The 21,815-nt window shown below is 34.3% G+C and overlaps 1 protein-coding gene and 1 pseudogene across 1 annotated transcript; one reads left to right on the top strand and one right to left on the bottom strand.

The window, feature by feature from the left end:
* Positions 1 to 95: 95 nt before the first annotated feature.
* LOC134243763 (uncharacterized) lies at positions 96 to 10,937 on the bottom strand (the record flags this gene model as incomplete). Its single annotated transcript, XM_062726007.1, has 14 exons — positions 10,865 to 10,937; positions 9,532 to 10,113; positions 9,159 to 9,305; positions 8,362 to 8,562; positions 7,447 to 7,638; positions 6,352 to 6,501; positions 5,814 to 6,184; positions 5,560 to 5,653; positions 2,255 to 2,512; positions 1,301 to 1,594; positions 1,149 to 1,178; positions 409 to 957; positions 224 to 247; positions 96 to 113 (listed from the first exon to the last, which is right to left on the bottom strand). Coding segments are annotated over exons 1-14 (2,983 nt in total), but the record flags the coding sequence as incomplete, so codon positions are not given.
* A 3,006-nt stretch (positions 10,938 to 13,943) lies between these two features.
* LOC134243765 (uncharacterized) lies at positions 13,944 to 19,132 on the top strand (annotated as a pseudogene).
* The last annotated feature ends 2,683 nt before the right edge of the window (positions 19,133 to 21,815 follow it).

Below are 21,815 nucleotides of genomic sequence, written 5' to 3'. Positions count from 1 at the left end.
ATGCAAATGTTGTAATCAAGTGATGCAAAAGTCTCATGTCCAGGAAGTCATTACAAAGTACAGTACACATATGTATTTATTTATTAATCCCTTACCACGGTGATTGACATTCCCTGAAACAAAACAGAGGATCAAATAAACAAAAATAAATTCTTCAGTGGAGGTCATAATAATTTACAATATTCATGTATCTAAAAGAATGACTGCAATTCAACATACTTACTTGGTACTGGATATTTCAACAATTCTGTAGGTTGAAAGGAAAAGGATAAATGATCAAAAATTAATAAATGATAGAATAAGTCGATCTACATGTTAAGTGCAATCAGATGAACAGATAATGAACTTGAAAATTATTACCGGTGGAATTTATATTTTTAAATATTTAACTCTACTAACAAATCTTACCTGTACCAATTGCTCTCACAATATTGTTCAGTCCACTTGACAGAAGTGACTGGTTAGACACAATGATTCTGTTTGCGACTTTAGAACTAGCTAGAGCAAGACTAAAATCCGGATTTACAGCGGAGCCTATTCCAAGGTACATGATCTGTACGTTACTAGATTTTGATTTTGAATTTAAGAAAACCCTTGTATAAGCAAAGCCACTCTTATGTAGTGGCTTGTCCGTAATAAACAGTGCCATCTTGGAGGAGTCTCCTGGAGCATACAGGAAGTCGCTCTCTACTTTCTTGTAAGCCAAAACCGCGTCAAAATACTCGTGATCTCTAGTAGTCATGTGGTCTAGGAACTTCCTAACTTCAATTAAACTGGCCGTTTCATCGAAACGCCCGATAGACGCTGCTCCATCAGCTAGTGTTGCAATTATCAGATTCATCGAAGGGTTACCGAACTCAATGTATTCAAGGAGTCGGGAAATGAACTCCTTTGTCAGATCGAGGCTCTGAATCGTGACGTCAAAAACAATAGTGAGAAGATAACGTCCTCGGATTTCTGAGATAAAATACAAACAAAAACACAGTCTATTAGCCTAAACGTTTTCAAAGATTGAAAATCCTAGTATTCTAAAACCTGCATTTCTAATATCTTGATTCATTTCTGTTTAAAAAGTATAGAACTGCACGAAGCTATAATAACAAATTTGTTCACATATATGAATGTGTTTGTTTGCTGTTTCGTCTTACCTCCTGTTCTCATGGCTCCATTTTGAGAAACTGAAAAAAATGTATGTTTTATTCAGTCTCGTTGCATTTTAATCGATGTTAAGTAAAGGAAAGGACCGAAATCGTCATATAATTTCGTTAGCTTATTTATATATTGTAAGATCTAAACTTACGGTAGCAGATTTGCTCTACCACTTTGTCGAGAGAACTCGCGAGTTCTTTGTATGGGATGATTTTTTGATGTTCTTGAATTCCATGAGTCATGTTATTCAATTCAGCTGGGGATAGGTTCCTTTCCTCTCCCACCCCGACAGCCATCACATATACATTATTTCTATCGGCATACATGGCGGCACTGTGTAGTAGTTCGATGCCGCTCGTGCTCTTCCCATCAGTCAGAATTAGAGCGACCTTCGGAACATCTGGGTCCAGAAAAGGACTACTAGACAACATGTCCGTCATGTTTCCTAAAAAAAAAAAACCCAGACTATATGAATCGACTCTTGAAATTGAAAAGAAAATCTTTCTGTAGTCATTAAAAGAATGAAATTTGGTCTTTTCTTTCGAGTTTACTGGAATATATAAAATAGGCACAGGAATAGAATTATCTTTTATCTGAAAGCCTCATCAAGTGATTTTCCTCTTCTCAAGTAGATTTCTATTATATAAATTCTGTTACACAGCGACATAAAACAGGGTTGGCTTATAAAGGAGAACAATCAGTATCCAATGAAATTTCAACTATGAAATTAAAGACTTCACAGATTTTGTAAATAAGGATCTCTTACATCCTTTAAGGGGAAGAAGGATTCTAATCTGAAAAGCAGTTTTCATTCATATTTTGTGTGTAGAGTCTGAGCTGTTGTTATTAACAAATCAATTTTGTTGACGACCAGTATAAAAATTCCGAGATCTATTCGAAAGAAGAATTTGCAAATGTCAAAGAGCCAAGTATTTTTTATTTGTCGAAGGGAAAGGTTGTAAGAAATGGACAAAGGTAATTATATGTGTTGAGGGTACTGATTTTGGATTTGGAAGAAAACAAATGGACTTAAAATTCCAAAAGTTCTTGAAAGACTTGAAAATCTATCGGAAGAATTAAAAACATGGGAAAAACAGATACTCACCGATAGCATAGTCAATTCTGGTCTGGTAGTTCCTGTTAGAATTGTACATCATAATTTTATCGCTGTTTAGCTCCCCAAAATCAGTGACAATTTCCACGTTCTCGGCGAATGCCACCGTGGCGATGGTGTGTGGGTACATGAACCGCTTCACCAGACCGTTAGCTGTGAAGTTCTTAATCTGTAGGAACTGTATGGAGGTCAGACTAGAGGAGGAATCCATCGCGATGACCAAACTGACCCGGCCATCACAGAAGACTTCTGCTAATACATGATATATAAACGGTAAAACTTGTCTGATACGGACACCATTATTGTTCCAACATTTTAATTTATTGAATTTAAATCGTGATATTTAAGATTTCGGAAAATGCAACATTCGGATTTGACAAATTTAACTGTAGTATATACTTACTTGGTTTTTTCTTATTTGCGAATTTTCCAGAATCAAAAACAAATTCAACACAGATCTAGATGGTTAATTTTCAATATAAACTTACCTGCTTGTGTGAGTTTTGTGTTACTATAAATAATACTGATGAAAGACAAAAATATTCCGGGAAACTGCATACTGAACCTGATATTAAGAAAAATTAATGTTATGCATTTGATATTATGTTGTATCCATTTATATAAGTACATGTGTATCAAAGAACCGATTTACCTTATTAATAAATTTTCGTTTTTATTTTTAATTTTATGGAATATAGAAATACATACCTTCACTGTTGATATCCTATCTTAATGACATACTCCTCTGATCTTTACTTTATTCCTCTGTAGTCTTTGAGGTCTATAATCTAACTGACTCTAATCGCTGCAGTGAGATTTCAAATCCCAGATGTGACCAAGAAATTCTTTTCGGCAATTCTTTAAGGTTATCTGATTTGATTGTTATGCAAAAATGTACATGTGGATTTGACAAATTACATGACCCACTGATTATTCAAGTAATGCTGGGTATATAGATGAAAAATAACGCGTAGAAGAAAGAATACCTGCAGTTTAAAATTCTAAAGACTCAAGGAATATTTTTTTTTTAAATGGCGAAAACCTGTTTCGGATGCCACAAATCCTGTGCGGCAGTTTTCTTCCAAATCATTTATTTATTTATTTATTTTTAGGTTTTCAATAAAAATAATATTTCTTTTTAAATAACAGTCCTTTAGGCACTAAAAAATTCATAAATATATATATACGTATAGGGATGGATCATTTAAGGCAAAAGATTAAATGTTAAAGTTGATTGAAGGATGTAGGTCACTGTTGATGAGTCCGACGCAAATCATCTTCAGGGGGCTAGGAGGACATTTCAAACAATATAAGCAAAGCTGGGTTTCAAAGCCCCAAATCCGAAAAATTCATATTGTTTAGGTTGGGCAATTTTAAACACTGTCTCTCTTCTTCTGTATGCATAAAAGACTTGTTTCGCAATTTTGTTTAAATATATATTAGACTTTCTTTTCTTTTGTTGCCATGCACCTATTTTTTTTTTTTTTACAAACATCTTAAAGAACTTAAAATTGTTTCTGCCTTCAAATCTTATTCACTAATTTTTCACTTTAAAACAAATTGCAAAATACAATGTATAAAAGTGATCGAGTGCATAGAACTCATATCAAAATGATAAGTAAATGATTCAAAATAAGTAAAGATTTAAAATTTGTGTCGCTCTCTTTTGTTAAAGGTCCCTAGTAAAAACAAGGATTTACAAAAGACGAATTGAAAATCATTGCAGAAGGAATACTAAGAGTGATTTTTACATTTGCATTACCCTGTTCATAAATTTTATATTGATAATGTTGTAGAAAACCTAGAAAAATGATTAGTTTGAATCATAGTTTTTATTTCATTATATAAAATTTATAAGGTTAAAGAGCGCAAGAAATGCTGATTTTTTTTTAAAAAACCTAAAGTAATACAAGGGTTTGATATCAAACAGTTAAGGGATTCTAAAAAAAAGTTTTAATCATAGTCGGAAAATGTACACTTTGTTAACCTTTCTGTCAAATAAACAAGAAACCATACAATTATTATCAGATAATTAAAGTCCTCGGGCTAACCTGTTATCAACACAAAACTACAGAGATCTTCTTCGTTAAATATTTAATTTCTCTTTCTACTATGTAAATTTGATATAATGCAAAATCAACAAGTAACGATATAAATAATTAAAATTCTTACTAATAAAGTATTTTGTCTAAATAATGACAAGTAAGATTGATACCGATTTTCAAAGTCATCAGAATTTTTATTTTGTGATAAACATACAAAGAATAAATATACGAAGAAAACATATCCAATTTTACTTTCTAACAATAATAAACACAGTCCTCAATAATGGAAATTTATAGCTCAAGGCATCTGTAGTCACTACAAAAAGTTGACCCAAATACATTGAAATATAAATCAATAAATAAAAATCTTTAACTGAATCCTATAACATGAAACAATTGTAACTTAACTATTATTTAAAAATACACAGCTCTTATACAAAACAAAACCAATAAACATGTTTTTTATTTTAATTTAAAGAGACATATTTCAAACAGAGGTTGATGTGAATTATCAATCGTCCAATCAAAATGTTAATATTCGAAATGTATCTTGGATGTAATGATGTAGTTCTACGATGATCACATGACTTTGATGACCCAGTCATCTTGACTGTTCCATATTAACCAATCACACGGCAGTTGACAGATTCATAACATAATCACATGGAAACTAGCACGTTCTTGACGTAGTCGCTCACACAGTTGTATACCTCAAACTGGATAAACGTAAAGATATTTTATTTATTTTTATTATTATTAAAGTCAATGTTGTATGATTCACACAGCTACGTTTTCTTTGGCCTAGAAGGCTTTGTTTTGCTAAAAGAACTGACAAGATTTTTTTTTCAAGGTCAGAGAAATTCTTCATTCTGTCAACCGTATCATTTCAATTTTTTATGAAATTTATTTGAATATCTTCAAAATACCCCTCTAAGTTTCATTTGACTCTTACCTTTGCTATAGTTCCTGACAATCTATTTATAGATCCTGAAGCTGCTGCTGGTCTTCCTAATAAAAAGCCGCTTTGTCGTCTCTCAACATTACCTAATGAATTAAATCATTCACCTTAAACTTTCAGTAAGACATTCAAAATTATATATATATATTTTTTTAATTACAAAGGCTTTATTTGATTCTCCAAATTCAAAGAACTTTGCTCAAATATCTTCCCATACTATGGCACCTCACTATCACTTTTTTTATTTTTATAAAAAAGGATTCAGAGAGGTAAATACTCTGAACACAACCAACCTCTGAGATTCGTGGAGGATTCGGTCCCAGGCCCCGAGTACACGGCGAATGTTGACCCATCGTAAGCATATATCACTTCTGTAGCAACCCCAGGCTACAGTACAATAGTTAATTAAAGTTTATAATGAATATGAACAATTATGATTAACTTTCAGAATAACCAAGAGAATCATTTACTAAACATATAACGTCACTTTCTACTAAGAAAGACGTAACGTTAACTTTTATTAGGTATTTGCTGATTTTCAACTTACCGTGACGGGGGAGGTCAGCGTTTTGGACGTGCCCCCGGCTCTGAGGGTGTACACTAACTGAGTCGCGGTGGAGGTCTTGATCACCTGAATATCCACAGATGCCGGCGTCATCGCGCCATTGGAGTGAAGACAATTCACAAGCACCTGCTCTGTCCTTGGAATGGCTGACGTCCCTACTGTCAGCTCAAACCGGACAACAAGAACGTCTTGAAAATCTTGGTTTGCCAGGCGCCAAATGTTGATTTCGCCATTTCCGCCAAAACCACGCGACCCTGTAGTTATGGCGACGTTGACCATTCCGACTGGAATTATGTTTGTAGCATCATAAAAGTAAGGGTCGGACTGAGAGTGGTAAAGCATAGGGGAGCAGACTAAAAAAAAAAATGTTATAATTGAAAACGAGGCTGGTCATCACTATCACTGTAGTCTGAATGGCATGGTAAATTTTTCCTTTGTACATAGAAGGAGCAAGTAAATTATTATGTACTTTTGAAAACGTTTCGTAAATTAAGATATCTATTTAACGAGATAAGAGAACCTGCTGATGGACTGATGGTAACCAGGATAGAACAGCCACAGGAGCCAGCATCGTAGTGGGTCCCCGGTGCACAGCGGCGCCGTAAGAGGGCACCACTGACATTCTGAAGGTAGTAACTAGGGTCGGGATCAGCCTGGGACTCACAAAGAACTAAAAATGAACAAAAGATGTAACAGTCATGAAACGAAAATGAAGAAAATGAATTAACAGTAATCAAACTTAAATGTCCATTGAAACAGTACAGATGGGGAGAAGATCAAACAGTACAGATTGGGAGAAGATCAAACAGTACAGATTGAGAGAAGATCAAACAGTACAGATTGGGAGAAGATCAAACAGTACAGATTGAGAGAAGATCAAACAGTACAGATTGAGAGAAGATCAAACAGTACAGATTGAGAGAAGATCAAACAGTACAGATTGAGAGAAGATCAAACAGTACAGATTGAGAGAAGATCAAACAGTACAGATTGAGAGAAAATCAAACAGTACAGATTGGGAGAAAATCAAACAGTACAGATTGAGAGAAGATCAAACAGTACAGATTGAGAGAAGATCAAACAGTACAGATTGGGAGAAAATCAAACAGTACAGATTGAGAGAAGATCAAACAGTACAGATTGAGAGAAGATCAAACAGTACAGATTGGATAAAGATCAAACAGTACAGATTGAGAGAAGATCAAACAGTACAGATTGGGAGAAGATCAAACATTACAGATTGGGAGAAGATCAAACAGTACAGATTGGGAGAAGATCAAACAGTACAGATTGGGAGAAGATCAAACAGTACAGATTGAGAGAAGATCAAACAGTACAGATTGAGAGAAGATCAAACAGTACAGATTGGGAGAAGATCAAACAGAAACCTCTTAATACATCATGAAGTGAAAAAAACCCGCAGGAACAAGTGTCTAGGGGGAGCAAACATTCCAAAACAATGTTTGATTATTGTAGTGGTTTCATAGTTATTATTACAAAAAGAATTTTGGTCCTCTGCTAATAATGGTTTTTGGACTAATTTGGACTAATTGACAAGTGATAAATATGCTGACCATGGCATGAGGGAAAATATATCATCTGCGTTGTTACATACATGCAACAGTGGTGGGCTTTGGTGGACATGCCTCTGTACATGTGACGTCAGCCGCACAGCCGGAACCTGTGACGTACCGAGTCTGATTTCCACAACAAGTAGGCACAGAGTGGCCGTTTATACAGGTCCAGTAACCCTGACAGTTCTCTGCCATGTTCCAGCTGGCGCCATCAGGCTGACCAATACAAGGATCTGCGAAGATAAATAAAAGTTACTAGTATTTTATTAGGAAAATGAAGAAAAAAATAAAAAAAAAAGTTTTTAAAATTAACAATCAAATCAATTGGATTAACAAAATGATCACTTGAATTAGTTATTAACTAGTTATCAACTACTTATTATAGCTCCAAAAATCTTTTAAAATATTAGGAAGTCGATCACAAACGGAAGATTTAAACTAACTGTAGGATTAAACTACAGTGGCATGCCAAAAGTGAAGATAATTTTATTTTTTCTCTCTATATTTCATTGAAAACAACATTTTTTAAAATCATAGGTTAATGGTCAATTTTTGTCCAATTTAATTATTTATTTCAGTACTTAAACCAGAAAATGTGTAGTTATCTTTCTTTAAAAGATCATTACACGTTTAATATGTAGTAAAATATAGTTCATCACTAAACATCAGTTCTAAAATTCAAGATCAATGTTGACTATATAATTCATTGTGAGTACTAGTATATGACTTAAAAATTCATGTCACACTTAAACTACAATATTTTTAAATTATCAATGCTTATCAGATAAAAACTATTGTTTTTTTAACTACAACAATTTCTTGGATTATCAAGAAATTTTTAATAAAATCTGTCAAGAAATGTTGTCATACCAGCGATTTTACAAAATATTGTTTTCAATGAAATATATAAAGAAAAAATAAAATTATCTTCACTTTTGGCACACAACTGTACGTACCATATGGACAGTCCGAGTATTCAGCGTGAACACACGTCAGATGAGACAGCGAGAAGAACTGTCCGAATCCACACTTCTTCTCCACGGCAACCGCTTTATCATCCTCAAAGTAGCACTGGACGAAGCGTTGGCAGTTAGATCCGTGCCTGTTGTATCCTACACCGTCAGCTATAATACAGCCCTCACACAAAGGGTTAGTGACTGCAATTAGAATCAGATCATGTAAGACTAAGTTCCTTCAATTAAGGACATACATGTACAACGTAGTTTGATTCTTTTTTGTCTTTTTCCTTGGAGTTGAAAAGTTCCAATTCTTGAAAGAACTGTGTGCTGCATTTTAATGTCTATCTATGGTGCTATACACTTTTTTGAAAACAATATGGATAAAAGAAACACCAAGAATATAAGTTTTGTATTTTTTATATATTTTTCTTTGAATTATCCAAGAATTTTCATCAATTGATATCTTTCAAAAACCTCTTGGTAATGCACGCTGATTATATTATTATTATGGTATTCTCAGTTTTGTCGGTCTGAAATTTCTTGGTGATAATAGGCTAGGTGGCCTGTCTTTCATTCACCATTCTTAAGTACATGGGTGGTAATGTTCGGTTGGTGTTCTGCTGTGAGTATACTTACTTTTATCGGTCTGGAGTTTCTGGGTGGTCAGAGGTGGTACTACTGGAGTAAGTGGTTTATAATTGTGAGGTATACTTACTTTTATCAGTCTGGAGTTTCTGGGTGGTCAGAGTTAGTAATGCTGGAATAAGTGGTTCATAATTGTGGAGTATACTTACTTTTATCAGTCTGGAGTTTCTGGGTAGTCAGAGGTGGTAATGTTGGAGTTGGTGTTGTTGGTCTTTGTGTCGTCGGGATCGGGGTACTGGTTGTTGTCGTTGGGACAGGTGTCGTTGTTGTAGTTGTGCTCGTGGATGTTGTTATTGCTAAACATAAACAGTAGTAACTGTTATTTTTAAATTATTTCTTTTAATTCAAACGTCTTATTTGTAATAGATCTAAATAGGAAACCAAAGGTTTTTTTGTCCTCTTTTGTATACGTATATATACCGGTAATTGTGGACTTTTTAAAAAAAATTCCAATCTTAAACATGTGTTAATGTAAAAACTGGTGCATTTTGTTTCAATTTGTTGGTAGATTTTTAACTTTACCTCGACACAGTAAATCGCTAAGTATGGCTACACCAGTTAAGTTTGTCAGCTGGCTGTATCCGTTTAACAGGAGAACCTGTGAGGGGTTTCCTGTAATGGCGGTAAGTTCTGCCGCAGCGGCTGATCCAGGGGAGACTCCGATACCCACAGAAATGAGGGTCACCCCCAGGGTACGGGCCGCAGCGGCCGCTGTCTGGGTCTTCACCGGGTCGTACGATGCCCCGTCCGTCAGGATCACGCCCACCTTAGGGTAGGGGACGTTTGGTTGGATAAGAAGGCGGATCATCTCGGTGATCGCTACGTCAGTAAATGTAGCCATACGTATTAACTTCAAGGCATCCACTTTGGCAAAGAGTGTGTAGTTTGTGTCCTGACTGTCGAACGGGAATCCATCGTCCCCGATAGCTTGACTGAATACAAAAGCGGCCACTTGAATGTTGCTTGGTCCAATCTTGAAATGTTGAATATTGGCTTTTACAAACTGTTTCAATAGTTCAAAATTGGAAGCATTGATGCTTTCTGATCCATCTAATGCAAATGCTACTGCACCCGGTCCAACACAGTGGTTCGTTAAGGCGAAAGCTTAAAAAAAGAGTTCTGAATCAAGTCCTTATACACGTATATGTAAAGTGTATATTAACTGAGGAAAAAAGTTAAAGTTTGAAGACATGGAAACAATTTTATAGGCTTCTTGTTGATTGTGACACAACTAATTTGCAGAAGCTTCAAATGAAGTTTTTCACGATCAGAACAGCAGGGTTTATTTTAAATCTTTCCTATTGTAAACATTTTGAAATAAAATTGTATCTTCTGTGCTGTCGGTTTACTTTGAGATTTCAATCATGAAGAATGAAGTTCGGAAATAAAGTAGACTTCGGTTGACAATTTTGCTCAACAAACCAAAGATTTATAGGGAAGGCAAATTCTATAGAGAAGCTGACAAATCTGGTCTCAAAGTAACAGACTGAAAACTATGAAGCTGATGGTTCCTAAGGTAAGATATCATTTGTTGACGGAAGTCGTGGCAAAAATACTGCGATTAAAGAAAGCGAAGAAAATGGCTAAAAACTCTAATTAAAAAAAAAAATTAAGAAAAAAGTCTATTCAAACCCATTCAACACTTCCAAAAAAAAAAAATGAATCATCTGTTAATTAATTTTTCTTCACTATATATGCATTAGGAAAGTATCGGAAAGAAAAATAAACGAACCAAAACTTCACGAGGAAAAGGAACAATTCCTTTTTAATCTTTTGAATGAAGAAAGTTCAAACCACTTTTTTTTTTTACTTTTTCTTTAAACTTTCAGTGGATAATCTAGCTATGAGTACTTACACAAGGGTGGATTTTGGCCGTATACTCCCAAAACGAAGTATAGCAGGACCGCAACTGCAGCACAAAGCGCCATCTCTTTAAAATAGAATAATTTAGAATAAACAGTATAATGATTTGGTTTTACAGGAGTTCATTCATGAAATATTTGATTATTTATCAGTCAAAAAAAGGTTATTCTAAATTTTCCTGAAAAAATTCAATTACCTGAGAGTTAAAATATCCCGGAAATCAATTAAAATCAATTTTTGGGTTTGTTTTAGTTGATTTAACTGATATCCAGTAAAGGTGTTGTCCAGTACACGACTCCAGATCAATAACCACTGATCAGCCTGGGTCGTCAGCTGGCCCGGGGGACCGACTCGTATCTTATCGGGGGTGACATTTAATGTCTCTGTCTTTGGTAAATAGATTTCGGAAGTTGCATTCATTCTGGGAAGAGTTAAGCAATACTTAATATAAATCATTCAACTATTTTTTTAAATAATATTATATTTATTTCTTTGATAATTACTCAAGTGATATCACCGATTAAATATACATTTTGTTGTTTGAAATTTACTAAGTGCAGAGCTGGAGCCCTGGCACTTCAAATTAATAAATTTGAAGGATGCTAAAAAATTTGTTCCATAGAAATTCTTTGGTTCTGGGTTGTTTCGACTAATACGAAGTACAGTGGTCATTTGCAGGATATACGCAGTTGGTCGACTACTTTTCATTCTTTCTCCCTTTTCTAGTGAAAGTATTGCTCTAGTACGTTTTTTTTTTTACGAATTCATCATTTTATTACAATTATTAAAATTATCAACAATTAAATGAGGTAAAAAACATAATTAATTTTGAAGGGTTAAAAAATAGGTTATGAAAGAACAAAATCTTGTTTTGTTTCGTCAATATATGATAACCGTAGGGTATACATTGAGATAACGGGAAATTTACACGTGAATAAATCCATTACACTCCACCTGAAGCTGGCTCTAGGCGGGTCACGTGGAGAAATCTAAACGTCAGAACCACTCATCATCACCGGAATTTGATTTTTTTCTCTCCATTTTCTTAAAAGTAATATGACTCCGTCGGTGAACGGATATGCGTTGGATGCGATCAGCCCCCCCTTTTAAAAAGAACATTGAACATTTGTTAAATTTTATATAAAAGACAAACTAATTCCATCCTAATTCATCCGTTTTAAGTACTGTTGCTAGATTTTGTTTTATTTGATAGGTGGAAAAAAAGACACTAGAACACAAGAAAACGGTAAAAAAAAAAAAATTCTGTCAGCATGGAGATGTCCCTAACACCCCCCCTTTGCGCTTTCTAGAAATCTGGTTAAGGCGATGAAGATGAAGACACCTTTCTCGGAAGTGTCCGATGCCCTATACCACTCTGAACAATAAAATTTATTGCTACTTTCACAGATTTCGTTATTACATATTGCCATTGTGACCTCTTATTTTACTTTTTGATCTCACACTAATTTCAGTTCTTCCAGAGCAAAAGATGGATTTTGCCATTATGATCATATAGGAGGCAGGGGGTATCATATAGTGAGCGCAGTGCTCACAATTACTCTGAGTTCATCTACATTATATACATGTATATGTTAACCTGCATTATTTCCCCCAAAAATATTCCGATCCTAGTATAAATTATAGTCTTACGAATAGTTCAGTCCTATTTTTCAGTGATTTTTATCATGGACTTTTTTGTTCAAAATTAATACATACCCGGTAATAAAATGAACAGGTACTCGATCGGATAGATCTCGCTATTTGCAATATACTGACCCTTTTCACAAAAAATCTTACGACTAAGACAAAAATTTTCCCATTCCTCAACAAGTATCCAAGCTTGTTAGATGACATCAAATCACTTATAATTCTATTACACTTAGGTACTTATCAAAAATATTTAAGAAAAATGAAAACATTTATTAAACAAAAAAATTACAGAGATGTTAATTTTTATGCGCCCGTATCGATAGATCCGAGGCGTATATTGTTTTTGTCCTGTCTGTCTGTCTGTTTGTTTGTCCCCAAACTTTAACCTTCGCCATAACTTTTGAACCATGAAAGATAGAGACTTCATATTTAGTATGCATACTCCACTAATTAAGCTCTTTCAAATGACACCAAGGTCAATGACCTTGGGACCTTGACTGTGACCTATATGCTAAAAATAGCTTTTTTCGAACTTTGTTGCTGTCGGGCGCATAGTGTTTCACAAACACATCTTGTTTTCTTTGTTGTTTGCTATTTTATGTTTTTATTTAGTCGGGTTCGGGAATCATTCTCTTAATAACCTCCCTTTGTAGAATTGGGTTATATTGAATTGAACAAAACAAAACTGTCCTGGATGCTTTGTGTGAACATACCCCACGATTTTAACCCAGTACTCTGCTTTGATCGTTAAAGTTATCAGCAAGAATGAAGGATTTTGAAGGAAGCATTGGATTTTACTTCCAGAAGTCACTTATGGGCACGCTGCATCAAGGTTGGACATGTTGATAAGGTAAACACGATTACGCAATAGCCTATTCCGATGATTTTGTAAAAAAGGATCTTCTTTTTATGGCTTAATATAGGCCTAAATAATTTTTTCTCAAATATTTTTTATAAGAAATATGCATTTTACATTTTGGTGGTGAGGAACCAGAAATTTTTAGCATGCAGTCTCTGTTATAATAACTGACATGCAAATGTTTATTTTTACTTCATTTTCTCTCTATTGACAGTTTGTATCGTACTCAGTAAATTCTATTACAAGTTTTCAACAATATATCAATTCAATGGAGGATTAATCAATACCTGTAAACAATAATCTAAATGGAATATGGTTCCATTTTTTAAAAATTTGAACAGTGTTGAAGGAATTAAAAAATCATTGGGCACATAGAGTTAATTGATTAGTATACATGTAATACATATATTGCCACATGCATGTTTAGACATGGAAAAGTCATTGATGCTCTTTAATACAGTCTTGATTAAAGTAATGGCGTCAAATGATTGAAATATATATATTTTGAATTCCTTTGGTAGATTTTCAACTGGATTGAGTTTGTCATTATCTTAAATATCTGATGGGGTCAGGGCCTTCTACACGGGGTAAGACTGTGGTGACTGACAGTCAGATATTTACTTCCTCCTTAAATAGTAAAATCTCAAAAGGAAACTCATCTCCAACCGAAAAGAAACACACAGATTCTGACAAGAAAAAAAATCACGGGGATATTTCAGCTTCTGAAACACAAAAATTGGTGGTACAAGACATGGAAGAAGAACTAAATTTGTCTGACGCAAAGGATGAAAAGACTGAAGTTAAAGAAACAGGAATATCTGAGACAGCTATGTCTAGTGGGGAGAAAAATTTGTCAAAACCTACAGATACCAGCACCATAACACAGGAAGTCTCAGAGCCTCCCAAACCAGCAGAAAGTCAAATAAAAGACAGCAATGAAGAGGAGACTCAGAAAGAAGAGACAGTGACTGAAGAAAAGAATAAAAAGCTCACGGAGGAGGAAATCCAGGCGATCAAAACTAAGACTCTGAAGTCCATTCAAACCAATCTGGAGATTCTATCAGACATTGAGGGACACTTGAATGAAAAAGGAACCTTTAACCAAGCTTTCAAAGGGGCAACATTTCAGTTACAAAAATGTCATTTTGCTTTGAATAAGACTAGTTTAGAAATTAATGATGCTTTCAAACAAGAACAAGGTGCTGTTTTTGTGGAACTAGGGGGTGTGAAGACAGTGTGTGATGTGATTGTTTACTGTGAAAGGCGCGGGTATTATATGGAAGATGGTAAATTGATTCAGGGGATCTGGATTCCTCTCATTAACTCGGCCATTGTGATGATTAACTTTACTGACATTAATCCTAATTTTGCCCACTTACTGGTGGAACATGGGGACTTCCTGCCCCAGATCTGTGAAGCTCTTCAGAGACTGAGGGAGAGTCACTTACAGGACAATATGTTGGTGAGTAGTCAGAGTCTGTAAATGATACATTAAGAAATGTTTCATAGGGAAACTAGATATACATGTACCAGGTATTTAATCTTTATTTGAACAGGAAAAGGATGCCAAAATTCTTCAATCATACCTGTCAATAATCCACAACATTGCCCAGGCGGAGAGCAGTATCACTGAGCTGCGAGATCACGGCTTTGTGGAAGTGCTCCTGCCGTACCTGAAATCCACCAAGGAGAGAATCCTTCTGTCTACACTGGCCACTCTGGCCGACCTGGTGGATGAAACCCAGGCCATGTATTTAGAGAGTCACGGAGAATTCTTTACCTTCCTGCTGAAGTGTCTGAGGTCATCAATGGAAGATCGGCATAGAAGATGTAAAGGATGGGCCGCATGGGAACTGGCTAGAAGTACTTATTTTGTTGATAACTCTTCATCTAATTACAGTGAAAGACATGCAGGAAATTTCTGATTAATTTTGCAGTTTTATTAATTTTGCAGTTTTTTAAAATACTATGTTTGGTTTCTTTCATAGCTATAAGGAGAATTGCAAGAAATGATGTTAACAAGAAGTCTTTGGTTGCCCAGGGCTGCCTTCCAGTGCTTGTGTCCTTAGCGCAGTCCAAGTATGAAAATGAACAAATAGGTAATGACAGGCTATAATAGTGTTATATTATTTAGCCTTGCATTGGTAGAGAATGTTTCCTCAGATGCAAAAATTAAACATCGCGGACTGATTGCAAGCTGACGAATCGCGAAAAAAAGATTACACAAATATTAGTTGTTTAACACATTGTTGAAGGTTAAATTTAAATTGTCTGGGATTGTTTTTTTTAATACAGAGGCTCTGGGAGCATTGTGGATGTTGTCTTTTGACAAAGAAAACCAGGATGTCATGGTAAAGGACGATACTGTCATGAAAACTTTAATTGACCTCCAAAAATCCCCAACAAAGAAAATCAAGAATGCTGTCATGGGGCCCTGTGGAATATGAGGGAAAAGCTGAGTTCTGTAGACAAGTATAAGGAACTAGGTAATAGTTTAATGGTAATATCCTTTGTGTCATGTATGATACTGTCAACTTTGAGATTTATGTACCATCTTGCTGCAAGTTTTTGTCCTATATATTTGATATATTCATTTTCCAGCTAAATTTTGCAAAATTCTATTTCTTTCCAATGAACTCTTTATTGTAAAGTACTGAAGCCTACCACAGATACATTATTTATATTTTACATTAGGTAATGAATACAAGAGAGATGAAAAGGAAGTAACTTCAGAGTCATCTGGTTCACATAGAGGTCATGTGATGATCAGCTACCAATGGGCCAATCAGAAAATTATCAAGAGGATTCGGGACAGTCTGCAGGAGAATGGGATCAAATGCTGGATGGATATTGATGATATGCAGGGTTCTACTCTCAACGCCATGGCTCGGGCTGTGGAAAGAGCTGATATGATTCTGATTTGTTACTCAAAAAAATACTATGACAGTCCAAACTGCAGGGCAGGTTGGTGGACATAAGTTACCTAATTTGCATGAATCTCTATATTTTATGTAAAACAAATTATGATTTTAAAAACATATTTTGAACTAAGTATTTAAGCTATTTTTCCGAAAATATTTCTTGAGACATATATTAAGAAAAAAAGATGAGGACAAAGAATCAAATGATGTTCAAGATCTTTTTGATACTGTAGAAGTACTTTTTTCCGCGTGGTATTAATTTATGCTATGTACGCGGTCACAAATTTTCTGCGAAAATTTATCCAAGCATACTTAATATAAACGTAAGGCATTTAGTGACCGTCTAAGAAATCCGCATAATTTTCTACCTGTGGATCAAACAGAAATTGAGATTCCACGGAATTATGACCCCGTGGAAAAAATGTACTTATACAGTAACTTGACAAACATGGCTTAATGTGATCACTGAATGCTTTCTGTACCTTTTCAGAGGCAGAATATGCTTTTCAGCTGAGAAAACAAATAATTCCTCTTAAAATGGAGAGAAACTACCAGGCTAGGGAGTGGTTGGGTTTTATTATTGGTTCTAGGCTGTTCTTTGAGTTCACAGACAAGTATCCTTTTGAGGTTAAGATTAATGCCCTAGTAAAGGAAATCCTCACCAGACAGAAAAGGGAGGTCCCTGAAAAGACTATCATTCCTCAAACAGCACAAGTTCCTACAGAGGTACAGCTCATATGACACTTTTTGATTATGATTTACCATATTTATGGTATTGTATGAGCGTCTATGTGATTACAAATATATAAAGGTATAAATTTTCTCCTGACTTCAACTCCTAATTGTTTAATACAACTATTCCTTCTTTTAGAAGACACCTGAGAGTTCTAATGGTAAAATGGTTAAGGTTCAGGCTTCAGAAGTGGTGAAGAGGTGGACGGAAAGTGATGTTCTCAGATGGATCAACCATCACAAACTCCCCAGGTAAACCACAAATAAACGCCACAATTCCTTGATAAAGTACGCTCCACATGTTAACCACAAATAAACCACAAATAAAATTCCACGGTAAGGTACGCTCCACATGTAAACCACATTTAAGTTCTTCATGTGTACAATCTGTGTAGGTAAGCTCAAACAATCACCACAAACTCCTCAGCTTCCCTTTCTTGTGCAATAGTGCCAGTATAGATAAAATAAAAAAAAAGATCCAGATTAAAATACATTTTTTATGACTACAGTCTAAATTGTAACAAAATTATTATCTCTTGTAGCTCCAAGTTTTCTAAGCTGACAGGGACAGAAATCGCCTTCCTTCAGGTTCTAAGACAGGAGGTAATTTAAAACAATTTGACACAGTTAAGGATTAAACTATAACTTGCATGATTTTGCATCAAGTTCAGAAATGTTTTTTATAAATGAGGAATCTCCAAATGTTTTAAATTTTACAAAAAATAGGTTTTATTTCTTTAAAAAAATATAGGAAGATGAATTTTGCTGTTTAATAAAACCTAGAAATATAAAGGTATTTTAATATGCTTTCAGTCCCCGGATTACTTCTATAAAACTCTGAATGAGATGCTGAAGATAAAGGATTTATCAACATTGGCTCAGTTCACATTTGCTCTGGAGGACACAGTAGTTTGAGAAATGCTTGTCAAAACTCGTAGGAGAGTATTCATACACGTAAAGGAGGGTATTCATTCACATATAGGAGAATATTTATTCACATATAGGAGAATATTTATTCACATATAGGAGAGTATTCATACACATATAGCTCAGTATTCATACAGATATAGGAGAGTATTCATACACAAATAGGAGAGTTTTCATATACATTTAGAAGAATTCATACAAATGATTTAAAGTAGCATATTCATACACATATAGGAGAGTATTCTTATACATATAGGAGAAATCATACACATAATTTAAAGGAACATATTCATACACATAATGGAGAATATTCATACACATATAGATGAGTATTCACTCACATAAAAGAGAATATTCATACAGATATAGGAGAGTACTGTAAACCAACTTTTATTCGGGACAACTTTATTTCCCAATTTACTTGGGTTAAACTAGTTCTCGGCGATTAATTTTTGCTATCTAGCCTTTTTTGATATGTTGTTAATAGTCTCGGAGACTTTAAGGACTGGTTCACGGCGAGAAATATTCGCGATCATAAGGCTCTTGCAAACTTCGCGAAAATTTTTCCACGTGAATAAAAGTTGGTTTACCGTATTCATACATAAAGAGAATATTCATTCACGTATAGGAAGGTATTCAAAGAAGAGTATTCATACACATGCATATAGAGGAGTATTCATACACATATAGGAGAATATTCATACACATATAGGAAAATATTCATAAACATACAGTGTATATAGAAAGGGATTCCTACATATATAGAGGAGTATTCCTACACATATAGAGGAGTATTCATACACATATAGGAGAGTATTCATAAACATATAGGAGAGTATTCATTGAATAGAACTCATACTTGTATAACTCTTCTTAAGAGTATTATAAAAGAGTACTTAGAAAATAAACCAGGCCAAAAACAGATTTAGAGAGTATTATAAAAGAGTACTTAGGAAAGTCACCAGGCACAAACAGATTTAAAGAGTATTATAAAAGTGTACTTAGAAAATAAACCAGGCCAAAAACAGATTTAGAGAGTATTATAAAAGAGTACTTAGGAAAGTCACCAGGCACAAACAAATTTAAAGAGTATTATAAAAGAGTACTTAGAAAATAAACCAGGCCAAAAACAGATTTAGAGAGTATTATAAAAGAGTACTTAGGAAAGTCACCAGGCACAAACAAATTTAAAGAGTATTATAAAAGAGTACTTAGAAAATAAACCAGGCCACAAACAGATTTAGAGAGTATTATAAAAGAGTACTTTGGAAAGTCACCAGGCCACAAACAGATTTAGAGAGTATTATAAAAGAGTACTTAGGAAAGTCACCAGGCCACAAACAGATTTAGAGAGTATTATAAAAGAGTACTTAGGAAAGTCACCAGGCCACAAACAGATTTAAAGAGTATTATAAAAGAGTACTTAGAAAATAAACCAGACCAAAAACAGATTTAGAGAGTATTATAAAAGAGTACTTAGAAAAGTCACCAGACCACAAACAGATTTAGAGAGTATTATAAAAGAGTACTTAGGAAAGTCACCAGGCCACCAACAGATTTAAAGAGTATTATAAAAGAGTACTTAGGAAAGTAACCAGGCCACAAACAGATTTAGAGAGTATTATAAAAGAGTACTTAGGAAAGTCACCAGGCCACAAACAGATTTAGAGAGTATTATAAAAGAGTACTTAGGAAAGTCACCAGGCCACAAACAGATTTAAAGAGTATTATAAAAGAGTACTTAGGAAAGTAACCAGGCCACAAACAGATTTAAAGAGTATTATAAAAGAGTACTTAGAATATAAACCAGGCCAAAAACAGATTGAAAGAGTATTATAAAAGAGTACTTAGGAAAGTAACCAGGCCACAAACAGATTTAAAGAGTATTATAAAAGAGTACTTAGGAAAGTCACCAGGCCACAAACAGATTTAAAGAGTATTATAAAAGAGTAACCAGGAAAGTCACCAGGCCACAAACAGATTTAGAGAGTATTATAAAAGAGTACTTAGGAAAGTCACCAGGCCACAAACAGATTTAGAGAGTATTATAAAAGAGTACTTAGGAAAGTAACCAGGCCACCAACAGATTTAAAGAGTATTATAAAAGAGTACATAGAATATAAACCAGGCCAAAAACAGATTGAAAGAGTATTATAAAAGAGTACTTAGGAAAGTAACCAGGCCACAAACAGATTTAAAGAGTATTATAAAAGAGTACTTAGGAAAGTCACCAGGCCACAAACAGATTTAGAGAGTATTATAAAAGAGTACTTAGGAAAGTAACCAGGCCACCAACAGATTGAAAGAGTATTATAAAAGAGTACTTAGAATATAAACCAGGCCAAAAACAGATTGAAAGAGTATTATAAAAGAGTACTTAGGAAAGTCACCAGGCCACCAACAGATTTAAAGAGTATTATAAAAGAGTACTTAGGAAAGTAACCAGGCCACCAACAGATTTGAAGAGTATTATAAAAGAGTACTTAGAATATAAACCAGACCAAAAACAGATTGAAAGAGTATTATAAAAGAGTACTTAGGAAAGTAACCAGGCCACAAACAGATTTAAAGAGTATTATAAAAGAGTACTTAGGAAAGTAACAAGGCCACCAACAGATTTACAGAGTATTATAAAAGAGTACTTAGAATATAAACCAGGCCAAAAACAGATTGAAAGAGTATTATAAAAGAGTACTTAGGAAAGTAACCAGGCCACAAACAGATTTAAAGAGTATTATAAAAGAGTACTAAGGAAAGTCACCAGGCCACAAACAGATTTAGAGAGTATTATAAAAGAGTACTTAGGAAAGTAACCAGGCCACCAACAGATTTGAAGAGTATTATAAAAGAGTACTTAGAATATAAACCAGACCAAAACAGATTGAAAGAGTATTATAAAAGAGTACTTAGGAAAGTAACCAGGCCACAAACAGATTTAAAGAGTATTATAAAAGAGTACTTAGGAAAGTAACCAGGCCACAAACAGATTGAAAGAGTATTATAAAAGAGTACTTAGGAAAGTAACCAAGCCACAAACAGATTTAAAGAGTATTATAAAAGAGTACTTAGGAAAGTAACCAGGCCACAAACAGATTGAAAGAGTATTATAAAAGAGTACTTAGGAAAGTAACAAGGCCACCAACAGATTTACAGAGTATTATAAAAGAGTACTTAGAATATAAACCAGGCCAAAAACAGATTGAAAGAGTATTATAAAAGAGTACTTAGGAAAGTAACCAGGCCACAAACAGATTTAAAGAGTATTATAAAAGAGTACTTAGGAAAGTAACCAGGCCACCAACAGATTTACAGAGTATTATAAAAGAGTACTTAGAATATAAACCAGGCCAAAAACAGATTGAAAGAGTATTATAAAAGAGTAACCAGGAAAGTAACCAGGCCACAAACAGATATAAAGAGTATTATAAAAGAGTACTTAGGAAAGTCACCAGGCCACAAACAGATTGAAAGAGTATTATAAAAGTGTACTTAGAAAATAAACCAGGCCAAAACAGATTTAGAGAGTATTATAAAAGAGTACTTAGGAAACTAACCAGGCCACAAACAGATTTAGAGAGTATTATAAAAGAGTAACCAGGAAAGTAACCAGGCCACAAACAGATTTAGAGAGTATTATAAAAGAGTACTTAGGAAAGTAACCAGGCCACAAACAGATTGAAAGAGTATTATAAAAGAGTACTTAGGAATGTAACCAGGCCACAAACAGATTTAGAGAGTATTATAAAAGAGTACTTAGGAATGTAACCAGGCCACAAAGAGATTTAGAGAGTATTATAAAAGAGTACTTAGGAATGTAACCAGGCCACAAACAGATTTAAAGAGTATTATAAAAG

This window comes from Saccostrea cucullata, unplaced genomic scaffold (assembly GCF_032062105.1).
Source record: "Saccostrea cucullata isolate Sc308-1 unplaced genomic scaffold, CSIRO_AGI_Scuc_v1 ctg2337, whole genome shotgun sequence".
Lineage (NCBI taxonomy): Eukaryota > Metazoa > Mollusca > Bivalvia > Ostreida > Ostreidae > Saccostrea > Saccostrea cuccullata.
The sequence above is the reverse complement of the archived record's forward strand: the minus strand, read 5'-3'. Positions and strand labels throughout refer to the sequence as shown.